The sequence below is a fragment of the Acartia tonsa genome, chromosome 3, assembly GCF_053477335.1.
Source record: "Acartia tonsa isolate MP-2025a chromosome 3, ASM5347733v1, whole genome shotgun sequence".
Classification (NCBI taxonomy): Eukaryota; Metazoa; Arthropoda; class Copepoda; order Calanoida; family Acartiidae; genus Acartia; species Acartia tonsa.
Window position 1 is genome coordinate 44,597,547 of NC_137262.1, and position 25,063 is coordinate 44,622,609.

The 25,063-nt window shown below is 31.2% G+C and overlaps 3 protein-coding genes across 3 annotated transcripts; all 3 read right to left on the minus strand.

Annotated features, from left to right (window-relative positions):
* Position 1: 1 nt before the first annotated feature.
* LOC145314305 (dnaJ homolog l(2)tid, mitochondrial-like) lies at positions 2 to 6,480 on the minus strand. The gene is made up of 14 exons (XM_080154173.1): positions 6,384 to 6,480; positions 5,746 to 5,823; positions 5,385 to 5,439; positions 5,103 to 5,132; positions 4,723 to 4,872; positions 4,332 to 4,383; positions 3,751 to 3,875; positions 3,352 to 3,407; positions 2,950 to 2,996; positions 2,581 to 2,671; positions 2,099 to 2,174; positions 1,601 to 1,721; positions 1,034 to 1,123; positions 2 to 587 (listed from the first exon to the last, which is right to left on the minus strand). Exons 1-14 carry the CDS (start codon positions 6,452 to 6,454, stop codon positions 406 to 408), a joined length of 1,224 nt encoding a protein of 407 aa, XP_080010299.1. The 5' UTR covers positions 6,455 to 6,480; the 3' UTR covers positions 2 to 405.
* Uxt (Uxt prefoldin-like subunit) lies at positions 6,475 to 10,968 on the minus strand. The gene is made up of 5 exons (XM_080154175.1): positions 10,838 to 10,968; positions 9,630 to 9,699; positions 7,953 to 8,002; positions 7,557 to 7,671; positions 6,475 to 7,126 (listed from the first exon to the last, which is right to left on the minus strand). Exons 1-5 carry the CDS (start codon positions 10,929 to 10,931, stop codon positions 6,973 to 6,975), a joined length of 483 nt encoding a protein of 160 aa, XP_080010301.1. The 5' UTR covers positions 10,932 to 10,968; the 3' UTR covers positions 6,475 to 6,972.
* Positions 10,931 to 24,577, minus strand: LOC145314306 (actin maturation protease). The gene is made up of 10 exons (XM_080154174.1): positions 24,450 to 24,577; positions 24,025 to 24,087; positions 23,739 to 23,824; positions 21,090 to 21,145; positions 20,727 to 20,843; positions 20,354 to 20,431; positions 19,478 to 19,580; positions 18,866 to 19,036; positions 12,278 to 12,360; positions 10,931 to 11,521 (listed from the first exon to the last, which is right to left on the minus strand). Exons 1-10 carry the CDS (start codon positions 24,569 to 24,571, stop codon positions 11,447 to 11,449), a joined length of 954 nt encoding a protein of 317 aa, XP_080010300.1. The 5' UTR covers positions 24,572 to 24,577; the 3' UTR covers positions 10,931 to 11,446.
* Positions 24,578 to 25,063: the final 486 nt, after the last annotated feature.

Below are 25,063 nucleotides of genomic sequence, written 5' to 3' on the forward strand. Positions count from 1 at the left end.
GTTTTATGTTTGTTTGATTTATTATCTTTCTAAACAAAATAATAAGAAATTAACAATTACATAATGATATTTTAACAACAAAAATTGAGGATTTAAGGATAAATATACAATTTTTTTTTGGATCTACCCCAACCAAATTTTTAAAGTAAATGATATTGTTGGGGAGGTAAAAAAACACATTTAGGATGTGATTTGAAGAAAAAAAATATCTCATTTGTATAAACCAATTGGGCTTTGAGCCAAGGCGTTAAAAAATAGTTTCAAAGTGACTTTCCCCCCGTTAGATTTTCCTGTTTTAGCCTATCAAAAATTTTAATAAAGCAAAATTTTGGGCACTAATAAAAATGTGGCATTATCTCAAAGTGTTTACGAAAATAGCAATATATTTTAAATACAAGAATATAATTATCCAAAAATAGCTTTTTTAATTCTAGCTAAGAATCCCGGTTGTTCTTGTTTATCTGTCTCTTCGCCCTGGACATTTTCATTCTTGGCATTTTCTGATTTGTCTGATTTTTGATCTTCCTGTTTGTTGTATTTTTTCCTGATTCCTCCCCATACTGATTTATCCACTCCGGTAATTGTACCTAATAACAATTTTGTATCTGTAAAAATGTTTATGGAATCGATTATCTCAAAAAATCTATGAACTTTAAAGGCCAAACGGCAAATCCTATATATTATGTTAGCACAAAATTTTAATTGGCCAATGATGGCCTCATAATCTGGAATAGCAATTACTCAGTAATGCACCTCTCTCAGCGCACATAAATACGGAAATTTGCATGTTATCCTTTGTGAAGCGTTCCCTGTACATCATGGGATCTTGGCTATTCCACATTAGTTAGAGGCCTTCTCATGCCACTTTCTATAACGTTACGTGGCTATTGTAAAATTTTTTTTTTACATATCATTAAAAAATAATAATATAGATAAATTAGACCCGTCTCTTAAATTCTTTCAAAATGTTGTTTTAATGTTTCTGACTAATTTTTAATTTTTTTGATTGATTGATTACAGTTGTATACTGCACCTGGGGTGTCAGTTTCGAGTCTAGCATATTCTTCTAACACCTCTCTCTGTTCCTCTGTCAATTTTACTGGAAGCTTTATTCGAATATGCACTAAAATAAAACAATACAAAAAAATCATTTGGGTAATAATGATTCAAATCAGTTTTCTTAAAACGACGACAATTTCAATGGTCTTTATACAAATAATATAATTATTTTTTGAGTTTATTTCATATCTTTAAGTCTCATGTTTAATCAAAACACTTTTATTTCTTCTTAAATACATCAAATAGTGCGTAACAATACAATTAGGGTCTGTCTGTAAGGCTGCCCAACTAATGCTTATAAGTTCTAAATTCTTACAGGGATTTAAAGGGATAATACAATGGCCAATAAATTGATGTACGTCCCCAATGATAATACAAAAAATATCCCTTCTGTTGGTTATAATATGTGGTTGAAACGCTAGGACACTCAACTAAATTCAGTAAAAGTCTCCAAAGGTGATAATAAGAAAACGTTATTATTAAACTTTGGGGACTAGTATAATAAACAGCCCAATGTATCCTCCCGCTGTAATATTCTCACCTATATGATCTCCATAAGCATTATATCTTTCCATGTGTTTGATTCCTCTTCCAGAAAGGGTTAATTCAGAATGGGAATCTGTACCAGGCGGAATTCGTACATTAAGATCTTCGTACAATCCCTTAACATTAAAAAAATTTAAATTTCTGTACAAGCAAATATAAAGTTTTAATGGTTAATGGTGATATGAAACATTTACCCCCTCCCCCCCCCCCCCCTCCTTTAAAAAAATTCCCAGGGAAACAAAGTAAGGATTAATCTATTCCTTTGTTAAATTCTGCCTTTGGTAGTCTGTAAAAAAAAAAGTAAAGTAGGAAACATGTACCCAAGTTATTTCTGCTGTTTTTTTTTACAATCAAAATCTGTGCAAATGCCTTGGATTGCTTTTAATCAGAAAATAATATTAAAAGCTTAAAATTCATCTATTTTAAATGAATCTGACAGAATTTTAAAAATTCTTCAATTTAAGCTAGAACAAAAGTCAGTTGTTACCATTACCTTTATTCTGATAATTCCACCAAGAATAGCTTGAGAAATTGAGATATTTGCATTTGTATGTACATTATAACCTTCCCTGAAAAGAATAAAGTTTTATTATTTAAAAATTTTATTTTCGAAAGATGCAATTTTTTCAGTGGTTTTCAGGTTTTCCTATCATGGAAACAAATCCCTACCATGAAAACAAATCTTACCCCTAATCGCAAAAACAAAAGGGTTTTAAAAACTACAAAAGACCTTTTTTTTATCTATTTCCAGAGATAATTTTTCTTGGGAGAGTAAAGGTACCCTTCTCCTGAATAATTATAAACTATAAAAAGAGAACCATAACAGGTCCAGCGGTTTGCAAGATCTTAAGCATCAGACAAGCATACTCCTTTTGCTTTAATAAAAAGATAAATATCGTTCTTATATTTTTAGCTGCATAATTTAAAAGCTACAGCTAGGGTGGGTAGACAATTCTCCCGAAAAGAAGTTTTTACCTTCTATAATATTCAGATTCTTCAACTCTAACAGTTACAAATATTTCTTGATTTCCTAAACTTAGTCTCAGAGTCTGCCCATCTTGAATACCTAAATATTTACAGTTTTTAAAAGATTTTTTGTAATTTAGTTTTAAAATCTTTTCATGTAATGTAGTTTAAAATTTAAAGTTAAAATCTAAAATGCAATAACATTGAAGAAACTGCAAGTGCCAAATTAAAAGAGTTTTAAAAGAAAGGGTTAGGTTTCCTCTACTGTAAGCAAAAGTTATAATTGTTGACAGGGCAATGGACTATAAACGGTTGTTCCCTCCAAATTATTATAAACAATATTACCCCACCACCCTTCCTATTAATGTTCATACAAACCTGCAGGAATAGGCACACTCAATTTTCTTTTTGTCATTGTAGGATTCCTAAAATTAAAAGGTTTTGTTATTAATCCGTAAACAAAATATCCAGTATTCTTTTTAAAAAAAGTAACAGGATTTGTGTGTGTGTGTTTCTGTCTGTTCCGAAGGATCTCGTTAACCACTAAACCGATATGGTCTAACTACGGCTATACAGTGAAACTTCTCATAGGTACTGGGAAGGTTTATAACTATTTTGAGGATAGGTAGTAGGTACCACCACTTAACAAGAGAAATCGCCCCTAGTATCCCCAGCTAGTCTACGAATAGTATTAAAAGATTTTATTGCACTGTTGAACAATCCAATTAATTACCAATAATATTATAAAGTTAATAACAGAGCATGATTTTAAGACAATACCTGATATTTCCACTCATCTGCATGACTTCCATCTCTTTTGATGCACCCTTAGCTGCCTAAAGCATGATATTAAGTAATTCTCACAAACGGATGGAATTCGTTAAAATCTATTTAGGAAATCCTAGAATATGTCCGATACAGGGTTAGTATAAGGCTTTTCTGTAGAATTGGGCGGGGTAATGGGGGAAAATAACCCCCACAGAAGACCTTTGCCAAAAGAAAAAACAAAAATCTTTATTATACGAGTGGGGGTTACCCCAGTGCACACTTCTTAAGCGAATCCCTTAAAAGCTCATTGTCCCATAAAACGATCAGTAGTAGGCTGCCAAAACATTTTTATTTTACTAGGATAGCCCAAATATTAAGATATTTTAAACATAATATAACTAGTCTTCTTACCTCCATAAAAGAAACAACGCACTGTGTCTGTTGACCTCCGTGAAAATCAAAATTGAAGATATCGTCGAATGGATTTGAGAAACCTCCCCGACCCTGCTGCCGACCAAAACCGCGGGAAAATTCACCTAAAAACAAAAACGGTTTAATTATAGGAACTTAAAATCTCTGAAATGGTAGATTTTAAATATTTAGTTTCACTTGTCATATGTTTTTTTCAGTTTTGAACTTAAAATCTCTAAAACGGTAGGTGTTTCCTTTACAAAATATGTCGTTCCTAGCCTCAGAAATGACTAAAAAACCTCTAAAAGTTGGCCAATTCTCAATAAAACCTAAAAATGGTGTTTTTAGTCATTTCTAAGGCTAGAAACGGGATATTTTGAAACAGACATAAGTTTCTGATTCTACTCCCCAAGGCCTTTTCTAGGAGCACCATGACGCCATAGTTATTATTCAATAAATCATTAAAATCATGTGCAAGTTCCTGCTATGGTCTCATCAGATAAAAAATGTCCAAAATCGACCCACCCTATTAAACGTTTTGTTTTGCTTGTCAAATATGCTAGGTATGAATAAAATCTTACCAAATATTTTTCTAAACAATTCTTCAGGATCCACATTGCTCTGATACTGCCACTAAAATCAGACACTTACTTAGTTTTGTATTTAGAACAAGATTAAAATTAAATTGAAAATAAGAGAAGGGCGGGTTGTTTTTTTTCACGTTTGTTACTTCAGGTAAAAAGAGGGGGGGGGATGGGTTCAGTATTCGAAATGTATATTGAGAAAAGCACCACATAATTTGTGTAATCAATTTCTTTGTATGACACATTTTGTTTTACTTGAAAAGATGATAGAACGTATTATTGCTTTTAAAGCGAGTGAAATCTTAAATAAAATGTTGTTATTCAATTTTTCATTGGTTTATATCTGTTCTTCATGGCCGAATTTATTCTTGTTTTATTGAGAAATTACCTGGGTTCCACCAGTTTGACCCTGTCGTGCTCTTGAAAACGGATCCTGGCCGCCAAATCCAGCGGAGCCAGCCCGACTGTCCCCACCGTACATATCATACTCTGACCGTTTGCTTTCGTCACTCAATACTTCATAAGCCTCGGATACTTCCTAAAATATTTTTTATGTCAAATGGAGACGTTTTAAGATGAAGAGTTTTGATAATTTCCACTCCGGATCAATACAGTCTCTTCTACACTAATTTTGGACAATCAAATATATGCCTAGTTTTAATACAAAATCTGAATATAAACATCTTTATACAGAGCAGTGAAAAGAAAAAGAATATAATAAAAAATAATAGGTTTTAAAATGAGTGATAATTTTATATTGAATATTACCTGAAACTTTTGGGCTGCAGATGGTTCTTCCTAAAAAAACTAATATTAAAAAGGTATGTAATATGTTTGCATTTAGATAACTATTTTCTATTTGTATATTCTATATAATTTAAAAGAAATTGTATTAAATTGTAAAAAACTACATATTTTTCGACATAAAATTGCCTTTGAGTTGTAAAACAGGTAGAGTTACAAGAAATACCAAATAAAAACTTAGCGGATTTTTATTGCAATAATAGTAAATCAGACTTATTTAAAAGTAAAATAATAGGTTTATCTCACCTTATTTGTATCAGGGTGATACTTTTTGGCTAATTGATAGTATGCTTTTTTAATATCCTGGAAAACATTAATATTTATATTCTTTTAGTTTCTAAACCAAAAGAAAATAATAATCCTTGCAAATAAACTTTCGTCTATGGTCTGTAGTATAGTCTGTATTTCTATAAAGCAAATACTTTAGGCAGAATTAAAAATGGAGATAAAATGGACTTGAACAAAGTCATGAAAATTGTATATGGAAAAAAAAGTTGAATGTTGTAACTTTATTCAAATTTTATTGATAACTGAAAGACCTTTTTGAAGTATCAGAACATTTTCTAATTTCAGTGTTTCTTTAATAAAATATGATATAAATATTTTTTCCTTTTGACTAGCATTTCTAGCAACACCAAGTGTTTTGTAGTAATCTTTTAGAAGTCGGCTGCTCAAATGCAAAGACCTAAAAAGTAATTAGAATTAGTGTGTTGTTGGTAGGTATTAATTGTATTTCAGTTTTAAGGGAACTAATTGTGGTGCTTTTCTAACAAGTCACATGCCTGTTGAGCACTGATAACTCCGACCCCCTAATTTTTAAACTAAATAAAATATTTGGGAATAGTCTCTTTCGTAACATCGTCCCATAAGGGGCGATTCGTCGTATTTTTTAAATTGCTTTTTTAAAGTTATTTTAGTTTAGGTTAGGTTACATTGGATTAGGTGATTGCCCCACAGGGTTAGGTAATTGGCCCCGTAGGGTTAGAGCCCCTCGCAGGGGCTAGAAATAGGAGAATAGCTACTGCGAAAAATACGAAGAATCGCCCCATAAGGTGCGATGTTACGAAAGGGACTATACCCAAATATTTTTTTCTTTTAGCTAACACCTACGGTCCACGGAGCACATACTTATGGACGGTGCCATAAAAATGCGGCCAATTTATCCTAACCTAACCGGACCTAATGTAATAATCAAGCAAATGAAAAACTATCCCCCCTTTTTTATTTTTAAATTGTTTGTAATACCTGGCGGTGAAATGACCACATCTGAAGGCCAACTTTACTCCACCCCCGCCTAAAAAACTATTCATCAACATTTTATAAATTTTCTAAAAAGTTTCTGAAAAAAATAATATTTTAATCACAGCCTTTTTTTAACATAAATGTAAATAATATTTTGAAGTTCAATTCAATTCTAAAATTAAACTTTCTATGTAATTCTTTCAATTTAAAGATTTTCACCCAATATTAACTACATTTTCTTATTAGAGGGAGAAAGGGTTAAATAACTAGATCTCCCCATCGCATCAACCTTGTGCAACCTTTCTATTGGGTCATTGAAAATCAACCAATGGTGTCGCTTATATTAACACAGCAAAGTAGCAGAACATAATTTAGTAGCAGACGAAAAAGGTCTTTGAAAAACGAAGGGAGGTAGTTGTCTGTATAGTGTATATACCTCTATCCTATAGATCTGTTATTTTCTTTATAAATTGAGTTTTATTTTAAGTATTTCCCATATATAAATATAGTGTATAGTAATTCGGTTCTTAACATGGACATAGTTATCCTAGATTATTTTGCATTATCTACTAAATAATAATAACTATTAATCTCAAGCAAAAATATCTCTATGCTGTTGTCTGCCCGGTTCCACGGCAATACTTTGCAGCTCTTTCAGTCCACAGATGATCAGCTTGATATTTGCCTTGATCTTGATTGATTGATTGGTTAACTCCTCAGCTTTAGTGGTTAATTCTTTGTCTTTTCTGAATTGAAAGATTTTGTGTCAATAATTTTCTATGTATCATAATAAAAGCAAGGTTCAATGTTTTATAACTTCCCCCCTGAAGTGTATATTTCCTATAATTCAACCCTTGCAGGGGTATATTTACCAATTTTATGATGTCAAAACGAAATGGGTTGTTTTACAAATTGGTTGGAAAATACATACCATTTTGGATTTTTTTCTTTCTTGCTTTACAATTAATGCCCGTACTGTAAAAAATCGGATTAAATATTAAAAAATTTATATTTCTTTCTATTAGATATGTTTTTACATAATTCTAAATTGAGTATCATCATCAAAAAATTTTCTCATTTGGCTTTTAATCTACATAAGACCATACAAATATTAATGTTTTGAAGTCTATTAATTCAGAAAAATCTCCCAAAAAGATTTACACACAAAATATCTTCCTGTCAATATATTGCAGGGCTTCATCCAAAGTCATTTCTAGGAAGAATCCCATTCCTATTGCAACCATTATCATGCTGGCATTCTCTACTTCTGCTTGACAATAAAAGTTACAACCTATAATATTTAGAGGTTAGGAAAATATTTGATCAACTAAAAGAGGGTATAAAGCTGTTCATATTTAAATAAAATTTTGAAAGTTAAAAAAACGATCGTTTTCTATTAAAGGTTTATAAAAATACAATTACTTAGATTTCTAATTAAAAAGACGTTCATTAGAAGCACAATAAGATAATACAAAATCATACATATGGCTTGTTATTAAGAAAAAAAATTCACTTTTCTGTAAAAAAAACCTTTTGTATCCAAAAATAAGATTTAACAAAAGGAAATCTTACCCAAATCAACTTTAGTTTGTAAAGGTTGTTTTTCTTTCAACTTTGTTTCTCTAAAATCATAAATTATACCAAAACAAGTAAATTTGATAGAAAGTGAAACCTAGATAACTAGGATAAACAAGGAAAATATTGCATAATCATAAGTAGCGCAGCAAGAATAAAGCTTAACATTGCAAGATCATATGGTGTGCAGTTCATACACCCATACATTCTCAAACATAATCACATGTGCATCTAATACAGAAGGATGCTTTCAAGGTGAGTAAATCCAAGTTCTGACTTTGCCGAGTCACCAGGGAGGCTACAGTAGACCAATCTTAAATATTAAGGTGTCTATAGAAAGCTACTAGCATAGCAAACAAAAAACTCTAAAGGACTTATGGTCTATCTCTCATCCAGCTCCCACCAGAAGGGCGAAAGTGACATCAATACGAGAAAAATTGGTCACCTTGAAAGCATCCCACTGTACAACTAAGAATATATACCTACCTAATCATAACATAAAGAAAAGCGGCTAAAAGCTGTCAATAAGCAGCCTAACTGCCAATGTTTAATTATGCTTAAATATTTTTCATTGGTATTGGATTCTATATACAAAAATTGATATTCATATTTTACATACATAGCCATTTTAATAAAAATAATTGTACAATGAGTAGACATATGAACGCTTTAGTTATAGAGTAGCCGTACAGTCAAAAATATTAAGAATTGGTTTATATAGAGTTTGAGAATCAATATAATTGTTTGTAGTTTAAAATTAGAATAATGTAAATGAAAGGCTACTTCTTAGATAATACTATTCTTCTTTCTATTTACAACGAGCATTTTTGAAAGCGAAACTTTTCTATAAACGTATAGCTCATATCATTTATTTAGGAGGGATAAAATTGGCCTAAGCCTTACGATCAAAAACTTTACATGATAATGCCTGTAACAATTAGATACAATTTAGAAAGCGTAGCAACTGTTACCAAAAAAAGACTAGGTCCATTTTAGGTATGGTCATTTTATACCTTTTGGGACCACTATTTCTTATATAAATCATTTGATCTTTAAAAAAGAATTTCTGGGACGATTTAGCACATTGTCATGAGCGAAGCTTCTCTATTGTCATGTCTTAACATATAAGTGGGTATCTATTATATATCTTATATTCAAGTAATTTTGGGACATATTTAGCAGAATTTTTACGTTTGATTTGTTAAGCTTCGCTTTTATCGATGTTATCATATTTGTTCTTAATAATATCATTTATTTGGTTTCTTTTCTAACCAACACCTTAACATCAATAGAAAAAAAGTTTAAACGAAATTAGAATTAAATTATGGCAGATCTATAAACAAAATATTACATAAAACTATTTAAATATATCATTATAATAAGTAGTTATTTATCCCATCCTATTATAGACAGCTTTCCGCAAATATTAAAATGAAAAATAATAAGATTAAAACCAGTTTTGTTAACCCCGAGGGGCCTAAGGATCAGGCTAACAAAACTGGCATTCATTTTATCATTTTTATTTTAACATTCGTAGGAAATTGTCTTTAACACGATGCTATGCATGATTATTTTAGAATGGCTGAGAACCGGTTCTAATCCACCGGATATTAATCGGTTTCGAAGCCATACTGAAAAAAATGTTCAAAATAAGAAAATGTGCAATAAACTTACTTTATGGTTATAATTGAGTTCTTCAGGGCTAAAAATTCTGCCTGTTCTGTATATATTTTATCTCTTAGCTCTAAAATATAAGTTATATTAAATTTCAGATTAACAAGGATGACAACATCCATAAAAGCGAAGCTCTGAAACGGTAGGACAAACGGACATTAACACTTGTATAATGTCAGAACTGAATAATCAGAATGCGAATGTATAAGAGTCAAAGCAAAATTGTAAGTAAATTTGTTGAAAAACTGCTTGATACAGGATAATGATTATGGACATACTTACATTTTTAGGACTTGATTATAGAGTTGCTTCGCTTATAATATTGTACTTTGTTATCCCAGGAGTCAGTATACCAAAAATCAGACCAATCGGATAATTAGGTCACATACAAATTTGTTGTTAAAAAAGTAAAAAAATCAACATGTTTAAAATGGACGTACGGACATTCTGGTAATGATCATAGAGTTGCTACGCTTTCTAACTCGTACCTAACTATTACAGGAATCACCATGCAAATTTGAAATCGATAGGACAATTCTAACATGCCTAAATTAACGAAAAAAGCTATTTAAAAAAAGTTAAAAAATCAACATGTTTAAAATGGACGTACGGACATTTTGGTAATGATTATAGAGTTGCTACGCTTTCTAAATCGTACCTAACTACTAAAGGAATAACCATGCAAAATTTGAAATCGATAGGACAATTCTAACATATCTAAATTAACGAAAAAAAGCTATCCGTGACGGACGGACGTACGGACGGACGGACGTACGGACGGACCGACCCTAATTATAGAAAAGCTTCGCTTTTAAAAACTTAACATTTTATGTAGGGAAAAAAATATGAAATAAGATATGAAAAGATAAAATGAGTTTTCTATTCGTGAAATTTCAAGACAACAAACGCCAATTTACATCAAAATACCATTTTCTCATAAATAAACAGAGATACAGGAGATCAAATTGAGTTTTGAATGTATATTGTATATGCTCTTTAATCAAGATAATTTACTTCTTTTGTTATATAAGACAAAATAAGTTATAGAATAGATAATCATTGATCAGGAAAATCTACACAAAAATGTTAACTGTGAAAATATCATTTCACCCTTCGCGAAATTTAGCGAAATTTTGATCAACTACTATAAAAATGGATGATTTTGATTTAATATTGTAAAATTTGAAGGAAAAATTCATATTACGTACCTAGGCATTTTTCAAGATCTTTTCTAAGGACCTCATTCAAATGTGTTTCATATTTTGCAATCTTCAGTTTAATGTCTTTCTCACTGGCTGTCATTTTTTATTTTGCCTGTAACAATTTACATAACATTATGTAAAAACATTTTTTTTCAGACTCAATGATTTTTACAATATTAATTTATAATCAGAATAAGGGGAAGGTCCTTGGAAGAAAAATTATGTGTAAATATTAATTTCATTTAGGTGCTCAACCTGACGTTTCTTCTAAGGCAAAACTATTTACAATGCATGCATAATATAGGTATTATAAGAAATAATATCAATTTCCAACCGTTACAAGTACAAAATCTAATGCATTGAGCTGCTTTTAGGCATAGAAGTGGAAGATTTATTTATCTTTGATTTACCTATCCCTTCATATGTTCATACCAAACTTATTCTTACAATATGCAAGATGAAAGCTTTAACAACAATTACAATATATACATAAATATAAAATTTTGTAAAATATAAATATTTCAATAAATTCTTTGGCATTGGTTTCATGGAAGACTTGGTTCTTAATAACAACAAAGAATATCTTCTTTGAATAACAATAACATAATCATTAAATCATTTCTTTGTTTCACTAATCTTGATTTTAATTATTTTGTTTGCTAATGATGCTTCTATTCCTTCAGAAGGTATCTAAAAAATAAGTGATAAAAATGGAAATTATGTATTTTATTAGGTAACGAATAAGATTGAAACTCTGATTCATATTTATATATCCTTAAATAAAAACAACATGCTGTCTGAATGTCAGTTTGTACCAAATGTATATTCTCAAAGATCCATCCATGGAAGGTTTATAACCTCTAGAGAGAAATCAACCCCTATTAAAAAATTAACCCCACCAACTTTCCTTTTTCTTTATAAAACTAAAATAAAAAAGACCTGTTACAATCGTTTTTTCTACACCAAAATCTAATAAAAAAATTAGTGTTCCTAGAGGCCCAAAGGTGCATAGCCGCTAAAGCCAAGGAAAGAAATAGCAAAAAAAAAAAATCGGCAACTTAAACGCAAATCTTTCCAAGATAATTTTTTTTATTAAAAATTGGTGTAGAATAGAAAAGAGTAAAGTGTCTTTTTGTTGTTTGAATCCAAGGCTTTTTTTTTACGAAAAGTGTAAGAATTTCTCCTAATTCATAATGTCATCTTACAATAGTGGATTCCTGATCCAAATATTGAAATAGTTGACTTAGCAAAAAGATGAAGACAGGACAAAGTTTTCTTTAGGACATCTATTTCAACACATGATTCAAATGCGTAATTAAATTAGCAATTTGAGGATAAAACTGTAATCAAAACAGCATAAAAAAAAGAGAGATTGTCCATTTAATCCAAAAGTGTAGTTTTTTTTTCAATATTCTTTATATAAAAGTTGTTTTGATAGGTACTTACAATGTAATCATCAGGATTTCTTTTATCATCCATAGTTGTCAGATTTTTGTTGCTAGCTATAAGTTCGTCTATATTCCAGATACCTTAAACATATAAAATCATAACTAAAATTATGGAGTCATACCTATAGGTACTATTTGTCAAAAGGTTTTTAAAAAACTTCCTTTTTTTGTTTTTATGTGAATGTGTTTTTTTTCTCCATATGTTTTAAAAAAATATGTAAGAAATAACTTACTAACAAAAAAGAAGACTTAAGAGTAGCATGTTAGCACACTGGGCAACAGTGGTGGGAGTTCGTCGAGTTCGAATCTCTTAATGTTGACTCGAATTTCCCATTAGCAAAAAAAACACACAATTTCCAACTGGTAGTGTAAGAAGAGAGATTATTGAGTAAGTTGACACGTACTTCCCTTACCCCAAGCTCCTCCTTTGAGAGCATCATTCTTTACAATGACTTTTTTTGGGACACCTGCCATATTCGGCGAGGTTGAGGTATTAATGATATAGCGGGTTAAGTCATAATGTGCTGGAACGTAAAGCTTGAGCTGGCACTAGTAGCTGCTTTACAAAAGTATCTCAACCTACTCCATCACGACTTATGTCTAAGCCCTAACAGGCTATGGCTAATCAATCTTTAGAGTAGCGTTGCTGATTATATCACAAATTATTGAAAAATTTTTATTGACCATGATTCTAAAAGTTTCATTCCTATTTAATTTGTAGCTAAATACAACATTTTACATAAATTCTTAATTTTATGACCAATATATTTTCAAAGTGTTTACTTGATTTTTAATTGAAGTTTCACGCAAAAATAAGAACATTTAGATCACGCTAAAATGATATGATTAAAAATTCTAAATAAAATATTAATAAATTGGCTCTTTAAAAAACACGAACGTAATAAAATAGGATGTAATTAGGATTAATCATATTTTTTTATGTTATTAGAAAAATACCATTTTTAGAATTAGGGTACATGATGTCTTTAAAAAACGCACGCAGAATAGTTATTTTAAGATTAAAACCAGTTTTGTTAGACACGACGGGCCGAAGGTCAAGGCTATCAAAACTAGTATTAATTTTATGATTTTTATATTAATATTCGTGAAAAATTTTCTGTAAAACGATGCTTTACACATTTTTTCACTATTTCTAACCCACCAGATATTAATCGGTTTCGAAGACATACTGGAAAACTTTTTCTTCTTCTAATTATATCATATTTTTTATCGACGTCTTTGATGAGAACAAGAAGCCAATAAGAGTAAGATATGGAGTAAGGACCATAGGAAAAATTAGATGCAAAGACTACTTAAATAGTAATATTAGTTTTTTTTTCTGTTTAAATCGATTTCAAAATTATTTGAATTAAGTAATGCTTTATACGGATATATTTGAATATTTTATCATAGAAAAGCTTAATCATCCTAGGAATCATTGCTTTAAAAATAAGATGAATAGAATTATTAGGTATATCATATAAAAATTGGTGTTAAAATTTTAGAAAAATCAACAATAACATGTTTAAATGGACAAAAGAACTTACTGAAGATGATTATAGAGTTGAAAGTTGCAAATAATCATCATGAAAGTTTATATTATATAGGTAGGACGATTCAAATCTGCCTGAATTAACAATCACATTTATACTGATAGACTGACTCTAATTTGGAAAAGACTTCACTAGTAAAATCACGGCGTAGTTCCCATAAGAAAGTGGAAAATAATTAGCAAGTATTCTTGTTAATACTGTCATAAATATGGACGCAATACTAATAGGAAACTATTAGTAATAATGGTTATTATATAAATTACCATTTTCTTATTATAAATATAATTGACACTGATTAAATATTCATTATAATATCATTGTTAATTTCCAAAATTTCACGTACAATTTTTTATCAAAACAAGAAAAAATGAAGTTTTTTTTCTATAATTATCAATGGCTAATATTTAGGATGATTATATCAGCATGTCAAAATTTATTTTTCATTGCCCAAACCTTCACTATGAAATTAAAGTCAATCTCTTCACCATATTTCTCTTTAAAAGTTACCTAGTGCCTGCGCCTCTAGCATCTAGAGGATCTTTATTTGGAGATTGAAAAAAAGCATTGAAACATTAAAAGATTTGAATCTAAATATTAATAGTCTAGATTTATCCTAAAGTGGAGAACTTAATTGGTTTATTAGTTATTGAAATCTTAAGCCTCCGACAAAACAACCTTACTACTTTCTATAATATAGAGTGATCAACACAGTTTAATTAAACATGTTATTTTTATTTGATAAGTCCAATACACAGTGTTTCATGTTAAGAACAATCTTCAGTTAGATAAATAAAAATACATGATGCTTTAATGAGCATAAATTCTATACTGTTTATTAAAAAAAAAGATGATTTTTTTCTTGCAGTGGAGGTAAGGAACGAGTGGGGGGGGGGGGGGTAATTTTGCATAATAAAAAGGGAAAGAGGTGAGGTATTTAAATTTTAGCATTTAAACTATGACTAATGTTTCTTATTTTACACATAAAAAGGCAATATGTACTTTGTAGTAATGAATATTATGCATGATATATATAAAAAAAATTGCTATGATATGGCCATATAAGGTTAAGTTTGGTCCAGTAAGTACTTTTTTCGATGTATGCAGTGGTTGAAGACTTCATTTCTCATGTTGAGTGATGTTGTGGTTGATTTTGAAGCATGGGCAATGGAAACACATTCTGTCAGGCATAATTGGCATTTCTTGAAGTTTTGGTTGTAAGTCGTTGCAAGGGCTTTTATTGACCATTTTAGGCTGTGTGGCTTGTTCCGTTCTTTAAGCTTTGAAATGCAGTCAGAAAGCTTGGTACCATTGTTGTTGTGTCTAAATGAGTGTAAGTGTTTGTAGTATCTGTTTTTAAAAGGTCCAGATGACAGCCCTATATATTGGTATTTAGTTTGGTTTGTTTCATCTGTGACAAGGGCTTTGTATACTAAACTTTCTGTAAGGCATTTTCCATCCAGGGGGCAATTTTGTGGATTCCTACAGTTGCAACCCTTTTCTGTAGGTAGGTTTGATTCACCCAGTAGTTTTTTGTTATGGCTTTGGATTATACTTCCCATGTTAGCCATTGTTGAATATGAAACTTTCAATGTGTTTCTGTTGTAGTATTTATGAAGTGGTGAGTTTTTTGGGAAGTGTTTGTCAACTAGCTTTAAGAACTCCTTGGCAATGTTAGTTTTTACTGCAGAGTTGTATGGAGGATTGAACCAAATTACTTTCCTTTTTCTGTTCTTTGGCAAAGTGTTTCGATTTTGTTGTTGTTGTTTGTATGTTAAAGCATGCTTGTAACCTGAGGCTTTTAAAGCTTTTTCATACTTGGCTTTCTCTGATTCAAAAATCGTTTGATTACTTGATAGCTCAGAAATTCTGTTTTCTATCATATTGGGAAGTTGTTTGATTACATTAGCAGGGTGACATGACTTTGTGTTAATGTAACATGGAGGATTTGTTTCTTTCCTGAATGGTTTGTGTGTTCCATTGTTAAGGTTTAAAGTTGTGTCTAAAAAATTCACAACTTTTATGCATATGTTTGTGGTTATTTGAAAGCCAAGTGATTTAAAATGTTCGAATGATGATCAGAGGATAGAAAAGTGTAAGTCTTATTTAAATAGGTATAACTGGGCGAAAATCAGAGAATTTGACATAGAGAGAGAGCGTAAATGGCAGAGAGTATGGACTTTGTCCTTTATTCCAATAAATATACGAGAATTCTCGTTTAAATCTATAAACAATTATAACTATTTTAATGCTAATATCGCTAATTTTAGGCCAGAGTCTCCAGATTGTACACTTTGTATACTAGACCGGAATCTACCCGCACCCAAAGAAACTGCCCAGCACTTTTATCTGGACTGTCCTGTCACAACTGATATTACTACCAACTACTTTACAGACTTTCTACATAATATTCAACTCAATTTTGACGCAAGCTGGCTGTTAGTAGGAGTTCCAAAAACGCTCACAAGTAAAATGATAACTGTTTTAAATATTGAAATTATACTTGTGTTATATTTCATCTTTCAGTCAAGACTGAAAAAAAAGCTTCCATTAAATTCAAATCTACTTGAATTTATTTCCTTTCAAAGGAAATTTTTGCTTAAAAACAAACAGTATAAACAAGGATATGAAAAATTAACAACAATTCAATTTGACCCTGGATAAATTTTATTCCTACTCTGTCTGTTATTCAGCTATAGGGTAAATACCTAGGTAAGGGACCAGTCGATAATGATCCTTCATTAATCCTCTGGCGACTCTTAAACCTAACAGGGTCAGAGCTGTCTACTATCAGAATACCTGTCCTTGCCCCACTCATCTTAATTCAGTCTGCCAAGCACATCTTATATGTGATACACTATTTCTTTGAGGCTTTATTATTGACTGGGCTCAGGGAATACCACAGGATATCTGACTTAAATTAAAGGGGCAATAACAAGGTAAGGGACCAGTCATCCTCTGGCGACCCTTGTACCTAACAGTGTTAATAAAACTGTCCATGCCCCTCCCTTACTTATTCAGTCTGCTAATCACATCTTAAATGTGATCCATTATTATTTTATGAAGACGTAAATTATGACTGAACAAAGGGAATGTCACAGTATGTAAAAATCTTTTCTTATAACCAATGTAATTTTGATATGATATTCTTTAATATATGTGTACATAAATAATTTATATCCATTTTTTTTATATTGTGAATGACTTTTAAAATAATATTGATAAACTTTAAATGTAATTTTTGTATGTAAATGATAAAGACAAATAAAGAATCAAATAATAATAATGATTTAAAATGTTGGGTGACTTTTTTCTTCAAACTTTCGGCGCCTGGGCCACTCAAATTTGTCACTGCTAGTCCATCGTCCCTGTATAGGCCAATATATTGTTGGGGTATGAGGTTTTCTAGGCCATTGAGAAGGAAAAGGCCAACAAGTTCAGCAACCTCTGCTGAATCATAACTGCCCATAGCAACATCAAATTTTTCGCCTTTCTTTTTAACCCATGCTTCACCATCAGAAAATAAGAATGTTTGTCTAGAATGCATGATGATATCTACTTCATCTTGGTTGATACAGGTATGTTGTTTAGCAAAATTAATTGCTTTTAAGAGGGTTTCTTTTGAAATACTTGGATAGAATGATTAAATATCAAATTGAAAGAATGTGGGGCTTTGTTTGTTGTTTAGTTCTTTAAACCAATTTAGAGCCTCTTTTGTGCTAGACCATTGGTTTGAACCGGTTTTGGCTTTGATTTCTTTGTTGACTTTTGCCAGGATGTGTTTGCTTATTTTTCCAATCTCAGTTTTTGAAGGATTAATAAGTCTGCATTTGATCCGACCAGGAAAGTCTTCTTTATGGTCTTTGATTGTTATAAAGCTTGAAGTGTCTGAAAGAATTTCAGCTTTTTTAGCCACATCAAATTTATTGGCTAAAGTTTTTGCCTCTAGGTTAGTGTTGTTCACCTCATTCATATTTACTTTCTTGTAATCCTTAGTTATGTTGTTCAGAAGTTGGTTCTTGTATTGGGCTAAATTCATCTTGTATAAATTAGCTGTTTTGTCTACACTAACTATTATGTCGGGTGAGTTTCTTATTATATTGCAGTCATTTTTGAGGCGTTTTTGAAACTCATTTGTTTGTGGACGATATTTTATGTTTGAAATTAACTTAACAAGGTCTTCTTTGAATGGTTTTAATTCGAAGGCCTCCTTATACAATGGAATAGAAAAGTTTGATTTAAGGCCAAAAGAAGGTTTATGTATATTTGTTTGGTTTGTGCATCTGGCCCAGTGGTTAAAAGAAAGATTTTTGGCAAAGTTCTGCAGTCTAAAAGCTACTTCCTTCTCGTACTTAAACCTTGAGGGAACAGGTATATTCTTAAAAGAATAATCAAGGATGATCCTGTCCATGGCCATTGTTGTTACTGTGTTTGATAAGTTTCTTGTTGATAAGAGAGCTCCACCCAGAATTATGAGGAGCAATGTGTATAAATGATCACAAGAATAACTAGAGTGCTCGATATTTAATCACTTAATAGAGCTTATAACATAGAGTGATCAACACAGTTTAATTAAACATGTTATTTTTATTTGATAAGTCCAATACACAGTGTTTCATGTTAAGAACAATCTTCAGTTAGATAAATAAAAATACATGATGCTTTAATGAGCATAAATTCTATACTGTTTATTAAAAACAAAAGATGATTTTTTTCTTGCAGTGGAGGTAAGGAACGAGTGGGGGGGGGGGGTAATTTTGCATAATAAAAAGGGAAAGAGGTGGAGTATTTAAATTTTAGCATTTAAACTATGACTAATGTTTCTTATTTTACACATAAAAAGGCAATATGTACTTTGTAGTAATGAATATTATGCATGATATAATGACCAACACAAATCTGTAATTCAAGTGTATGTTTTTGAAGAGTTATGCTAAAAACGTGAAAAGTACTTGTATCAATGACCAATAGACAGTTCACTCTTATTGCATACTGGCCTTTTATTACTGACAATTATCTAAAATCTTTACTCTTACCTAACACAAGTGACTTGCTCTGTCTACCAAACAGTTTAATTTGTTTGTTTTCTAAATATTCAGATGATATTTTGGTTTCTTTAATACATGTAAATCCAGTTTCCACAGTGTCTCCATATGACAGAAGGATAAATCCTGTTATCAGCGCCCAGTGAGCCTTCTTCCCGGCAGCTAAAATAAACAAACATAAAAACATGTACGATTGCGTCTTAAATCTTTAAAAATAAAAGAAAGCAAATGAAAGTCTTTTCGGATCTTAGTACTTGTTTATTTTATTTGCTATTTTATGTAATTCGATGTTCTTTTTTTCATTAATTCTTATCTATTCTGTTTCATACAATTAAGGAAAGAGCTTTTTTAATTTTTATCATATTAAGTCACATTTTAAAATCATTCGTATGAAACCCCTTAATTTCAAATGGGCCAGTTCAGTATAAATCAAATTTAGAAAGAAACCATATCTATCAAATTACATTTGGGGAAAGAATCTTTTTATACAATAATTAAGTTCAAAGTACCAAGTAAAATTAAAATATACCTACTATGATTTTCCTTGATTTCGAGGACACGCATAACGAGTTCAATAAAACTTAGATTCCCAACCTTACCTACCTAGACAAGGAGCATGGCTGAAATCACAATCATAGGGCACCAGATAAATATTACCATCAAGGAAATCTTGGCACAGTTGATAGGTATCATTCAAATAATCAACCTGATATTGTAATATTATATTTAGTGATGGGAATCCGGATCCGGAATCCGCCCAATTTTCGGCCAATTTTGGAATCCGAATCCGGATCCGGAATCCGTTTTTTATAGCGGATTCCGGATTCTAAATTGGTAGGCTAAAATTACCGTCTTTTTTCTTACAACTCCCTCTGTTTGAAGGCAAAGATCAAAAAAAAAATTTCTACATAACAAATTTTAATAATTACTAATGTGATGTAAATGTTTTAGTTATGCTGAAAGTCAACACTTTAAACAAATCAAGGCTTCAACTAAGTAACATAGAGATAAATTTACGAAAAAAGCTATCCCTCTGTGACGGACGGCCTTTTAAAATACTGCTAGAATCCGGAATTCGAATCCGGAATCCGCCAAAAATAAGAATCCGGAATCCGCAAGAATCCGTCACTTTTTTTGACGGATTCCTTCAGAATCCGGAATCCGAATCCGGCCCAAAAATTCGACGGATTCCCATCCCTAATTATATTAAATTAGATTTTGTAATGAGTTACACGTGGTTCTCAAAATGTTATCCTTGAAAGGAATCTGATTGAATTTTCAACAGTTTCCAACAAAATAAGACACAAACAAAGAGATTCCCGTTAAATTAAGATATTTCTGACGTTTGGCTTTAAAAGAAAAAATGATAATGCCACATTTTCCATTACAATGATTGACATTTTATCTAAACATACATTGTATATGGAATATTATAACTTCAAAGTCCTATATCGGTCAAAAGAAAAACATATTTAAGACCTGGCAAAGCGTCGGGGATCCAGGTAAAAATGTATTAAATAATTCTAACATATTTCTTGCTGAAAACATCTCTCCCAACTAAAAATAATAACATCATATGCGTACATCAATATCTAAAATAACTTTTTTCAATATAAACCATTCCGTTTTTAATTAGCCCTGTAAATAAAACGCAATAAATCAATTATCATATCAACAAGTTAAAAATATGACGGTTGTTATATTTCAATAAATAGATTAATGAAAACTATGATTGGGTCTTTCATAATTGAGATTTCTTAGTCATTTGTAAGGAGAGAAAATTAATTAGGAATATTTTACTGAAGATAACAGTAAATTGATATATTTATTTTGTTATTGGAATTAAACTTACCTTTGTAAATCCATTTTCTTTGGCGTGTTCAAACAGCTGATCTGGATTAACGTGATATTGGGTAGGAAATAGTTTACTAGCCATTGAGAGAGCAACCAATCCACACTGAGGACCATCCTGTAAGAATGGATAGTAATGAAGTAAAGAACTTTTATAAAACAATACTAAAAAAGTTACTGGGAAGGCAATTTAATTGTTTTAATTTTTACCTTCAAACTTTTTAAATTATTAACAAACACAGCATTTTAAACCAGAAAGTTTTAGTTTCTAAATTGTAAATAGTTATTTGATTCCTTATTGAAAATATTATAAATTATTATTTTTATATAAGCAACACTGATTAAAATTTAAAAAAAAATTTACTTGGAGTTGAGGTTGGGTACTGTGATTTAAAACTTCCTTTTTACAGCTTCCAAATTCTAAACATCAATAAAATTAGGTATGTAAAATATACATGAAATCAAAAGTAGAGCGTTTTATTCAAAATCTTAATTAAGCATTCAATAAATTCCACTGACCGAGTCTTCAGGGAATACAACATTCATAACTGTTAAGTACATACTTTTAAATTAAATTCTTTCTTTTAATTTAATTCCCAATGGAAAATAATTTATTTACAACTATACAACATACATTGAATTAAAAGTTTCCAACTTAGTTTTGAAAGAGGGGATAGGTTTACTTTTAAAAGTACTCGTAATCAATTTACATTTGGGTAAAAAGATATTCTATATGCTGATGCGAAAGTGTTTTTAATTGCAGGCTAAAGTTCCCTTATGTATTTTAAGTGAATTTTGATTAAGTCAAAAAATCATAGATTTTGAGTTCTTGATACATACTTTTTAGGCTCAAATGACTTGTATGAGAGCTAGGAATTCGGTTAAGTTAAGGTGTCTATAAAAGCAGAATTTTATGCTTAAGATAAAACTCGACACAACCCCTACGCTTAATTCAATTTTACTATGTGATTTTTCAGCTTAAGTAAAAGGGGGGGGGGTAAAATGTGGTGACTCGTGCCACGACATACCAGCAATTTTATTTTGGGTGCTACTCCCTTAGTTTTAGAGATAATTGGATGAAAGTAATTACCCCAACTACTTGTATCCGCCGCCACCAAAAATTTTTTTTTTTGCATTTCTCGCCGAATTAGGCAATTTGGAATCATTTGAGACCATGTTATTTTTTTCAAAAATTTTTCCCCTTACAAGCAACCCTGCGGTCATTTTTACTCGTATATCAAGGTATATCTTAAATACAGTACTTCTCCTGTGATTTTGAAGATATTGAAACAAAATCTTTTTAGGTTGGTAAGTAAAAAAATATTTGAATTAAGAAAACGGCGGCGGGACCGTCGGGACCGCCGCTCCCGCCGTCCGCCGCCGTTTTCCGCCGCTAACAAAAAATATTTTTTTTTGCATTTCTCGCCGAATTAGGCAATTTGGAATCATTTGAGACCATGTTATTTTTTTCAAAATTTTTTCCACTTACAAGCAACCCTGCGGGGGGACTTAGTCATTTTTTTTCAAATTCTCGTATATCAAGGTATATCTTAAATACAGTACTTCTCCTGTGATTTTGAAGATATTGAAACAAAATCTTTTTAGGTTGGTAAGTAAAAAAAATTTGAATTAAGAAAACGGCGGCGGGACCGCCGCTCCCGCCGTTTTCCGCCGCCAACAAAAAATTGCGGGGGGACTTTTCATTTTTTTCAAATGTACAATTTTTGTACATTAAGGTATATCTTAAATTCAGTGGTAGGTACTCCTGTGATTTAAAAGATATTGAAACAAAATATTTTTAGGTAGGTCAGTAACTAATGGCAGAGGTACGGCTGCGGAAAACAGCGGCGGGACCGCTGCTCCCGCCGTCCTACGCCGTTTTATTTTATTTCTCGCCTAATTAGGCGATTTAGAATCATTTGAGACCATGTTTTTTTTCTTCAAATTTTTCCCCTTATAACTAACCCTGCGGGGGGACATTTTTTTCAAATTCTCGTTTATCATAGTATATCTTAAATTCATGGCTTCTCCTTTTTATTCAAATATTTATTACTTACCCATCAAAAAAGATTTTGTTCCAATATCTTCAAAAGCACAGGAGAAGTACTGAATTTAAGATATACCTTGATATACGAGAATTTGAAAAAAATCCCCCCGCAGGGCTGCTTGTAAGGGGAAAAATTTTTGAAAAAAATAACATGGTCTCAAATGATTCCAAATTGTCTAATTCGGCGAGAAATGCAAAAAAAAAAATTTTTTGCTGGCGGCGGAAAACGGCGGGAGCGGCGGTCCCGCCGCCGTTTTCTTAATTCAAATATTTTTTTACTTACCAACCTAAAAAGATTTTGTTTCAATATCTTCAAAATCACAGGAGAAGTACTGTATTTAAGATAAACCTTGATATACGAGAATTTGAAAAAAATGACTAAGTCCCCCCGCAGGGTTGCTTGTAAGGGGAAAAATTTTTGAAAAAAATAACATGGTCTCAAATGATTTTGGTGGCGGCGGAAAACGGTGGCGGGCGGCGGGAGCGGCGGTCCCGCCGCCGTTTTTTTATAAAGATACCAGTAGTTGGGGTAATTACTGACCCAGCCCAAAAGATTTCATCCAATTATCTCTAAAACTAAGGGAGTAGCACCCAAAATAAAATTGCTGGTATGTCGTGGCACGAGTCACCACATTTTACCCCCCCCCCCCCTTTACTTTAAAAAATAGACTGAATTTTTCATTTTGAATATCTTCTTTTATAGCCTGCTGTGCTGAATGTCGGAAAATGTTCTTTGATCTAATGGACAGCAACAAACACCATCATATTGTATATAAAGAACACACAAAAAAAATAGGGTTACAACTTCATTACAGGGGGGGGGGGGGGGGGGGGCTAGACCATTTTAAAAACCGGTCATTTTTCGTAACGTATGCTATATATTATGATTTTTAATACTAATCAAATTGTTTAAAGATTAGGTACCCAGTGAGATAATAAGTAACCGCTAAAAGGCAAATTGTTTACCTTGATTAAAATTAATGAATCTTTTTATAGCAGTTTGAACCATTTCTTCTGGAGAAAGATCAACTACTTCATTAGACTTTAAACCTCTAAATAACATTAAAGGATAATAACACAAAATTTCTTTTATCATGTAGGTATATTTTAATTATTAGTACATTAAGACTCCAAAATTTGATTGAATCCCAAAATATTTTATTATGTTTTAAAAATAATTTGCACTTCATGAACAAGCTTACTTATTACTAAAGCTTACTACGGAACGAGTGAATAAATATTTCATACTTACTTTAATGCAGCTGGTGAAATGGTCGCCGATTTATATGCAATTTTAGTTGTAGGAAAGTTTACCCTGAAATGTATATTGTTAAAAGAAATTGTTATTAATGCTACTTCCTATAAGCAAAATATAAACATTTAATATTTCAATTGAAAATTCTTACATGCTTATGTTTCTTCAATTCAGTGCATAGATATTCAGCGGCTAAGCACTACACTTTTTTAACGATAAGAATTTTCCTTGAGATATACACTTCTTTGGATGGGGTTTACTTAAAACAGATGAATTCAAATCTACTAGGGGCCTCTATGCATAAAAAAAAGGAAAAATGTCCATTGCAGCGCGGCTATAAAAATGTATTTCCACCATCAGACAGACATATTACATATACGTTTTGCCCTAATATATTTTAATGAAAACGTGCAATAACTTACGATGAGTCTTTACTGAGGGAACCTGATATTGGGGGTGGGGGAGGCCCAGGAGGCAAAGGTCTGCTCAACATTGGTGGGGCAGGAGGAGGAGGCGGTCCAAGAGAGTTTGGATTGGTATCCATTTTATCTGTAAAAAAAAGAACAGGTAAGTTGGTAGGTACCTTTCAACAAAACATATTACAAAACAAAAAGATATCTGGAAAATGAAAACAAATTAGGACATAAGATTTTCTGTAATATTTAATTTTTAATCTTTTATTCTTTGTAGATTTTAAGAAATATAAATGGTTTTGACTATCATAACATTTCAACTATCCATGAGTATTTTGATCTTTAGAAACATGAAGCCATTGTTTACATAACCAATGTGTAGCAGACGAAAAATCTAGAAACAATTGTACGCGGCAAATGCGCTTGGGCTGGTATTTTGATGGCTTATAGTAAAACCTAGCACATATCAAGAAATAAAAATGAATAATTATGTATTATTTGCTATTTTTACTTAAAGCCAGTTGGAAGATTTTTTCTCTCTCAAATTGATAGATTTTTTATGAGTTACTTAATGAATATTTAATCATATTACGTGATTCAATACAGATTTATTCAAATAATAT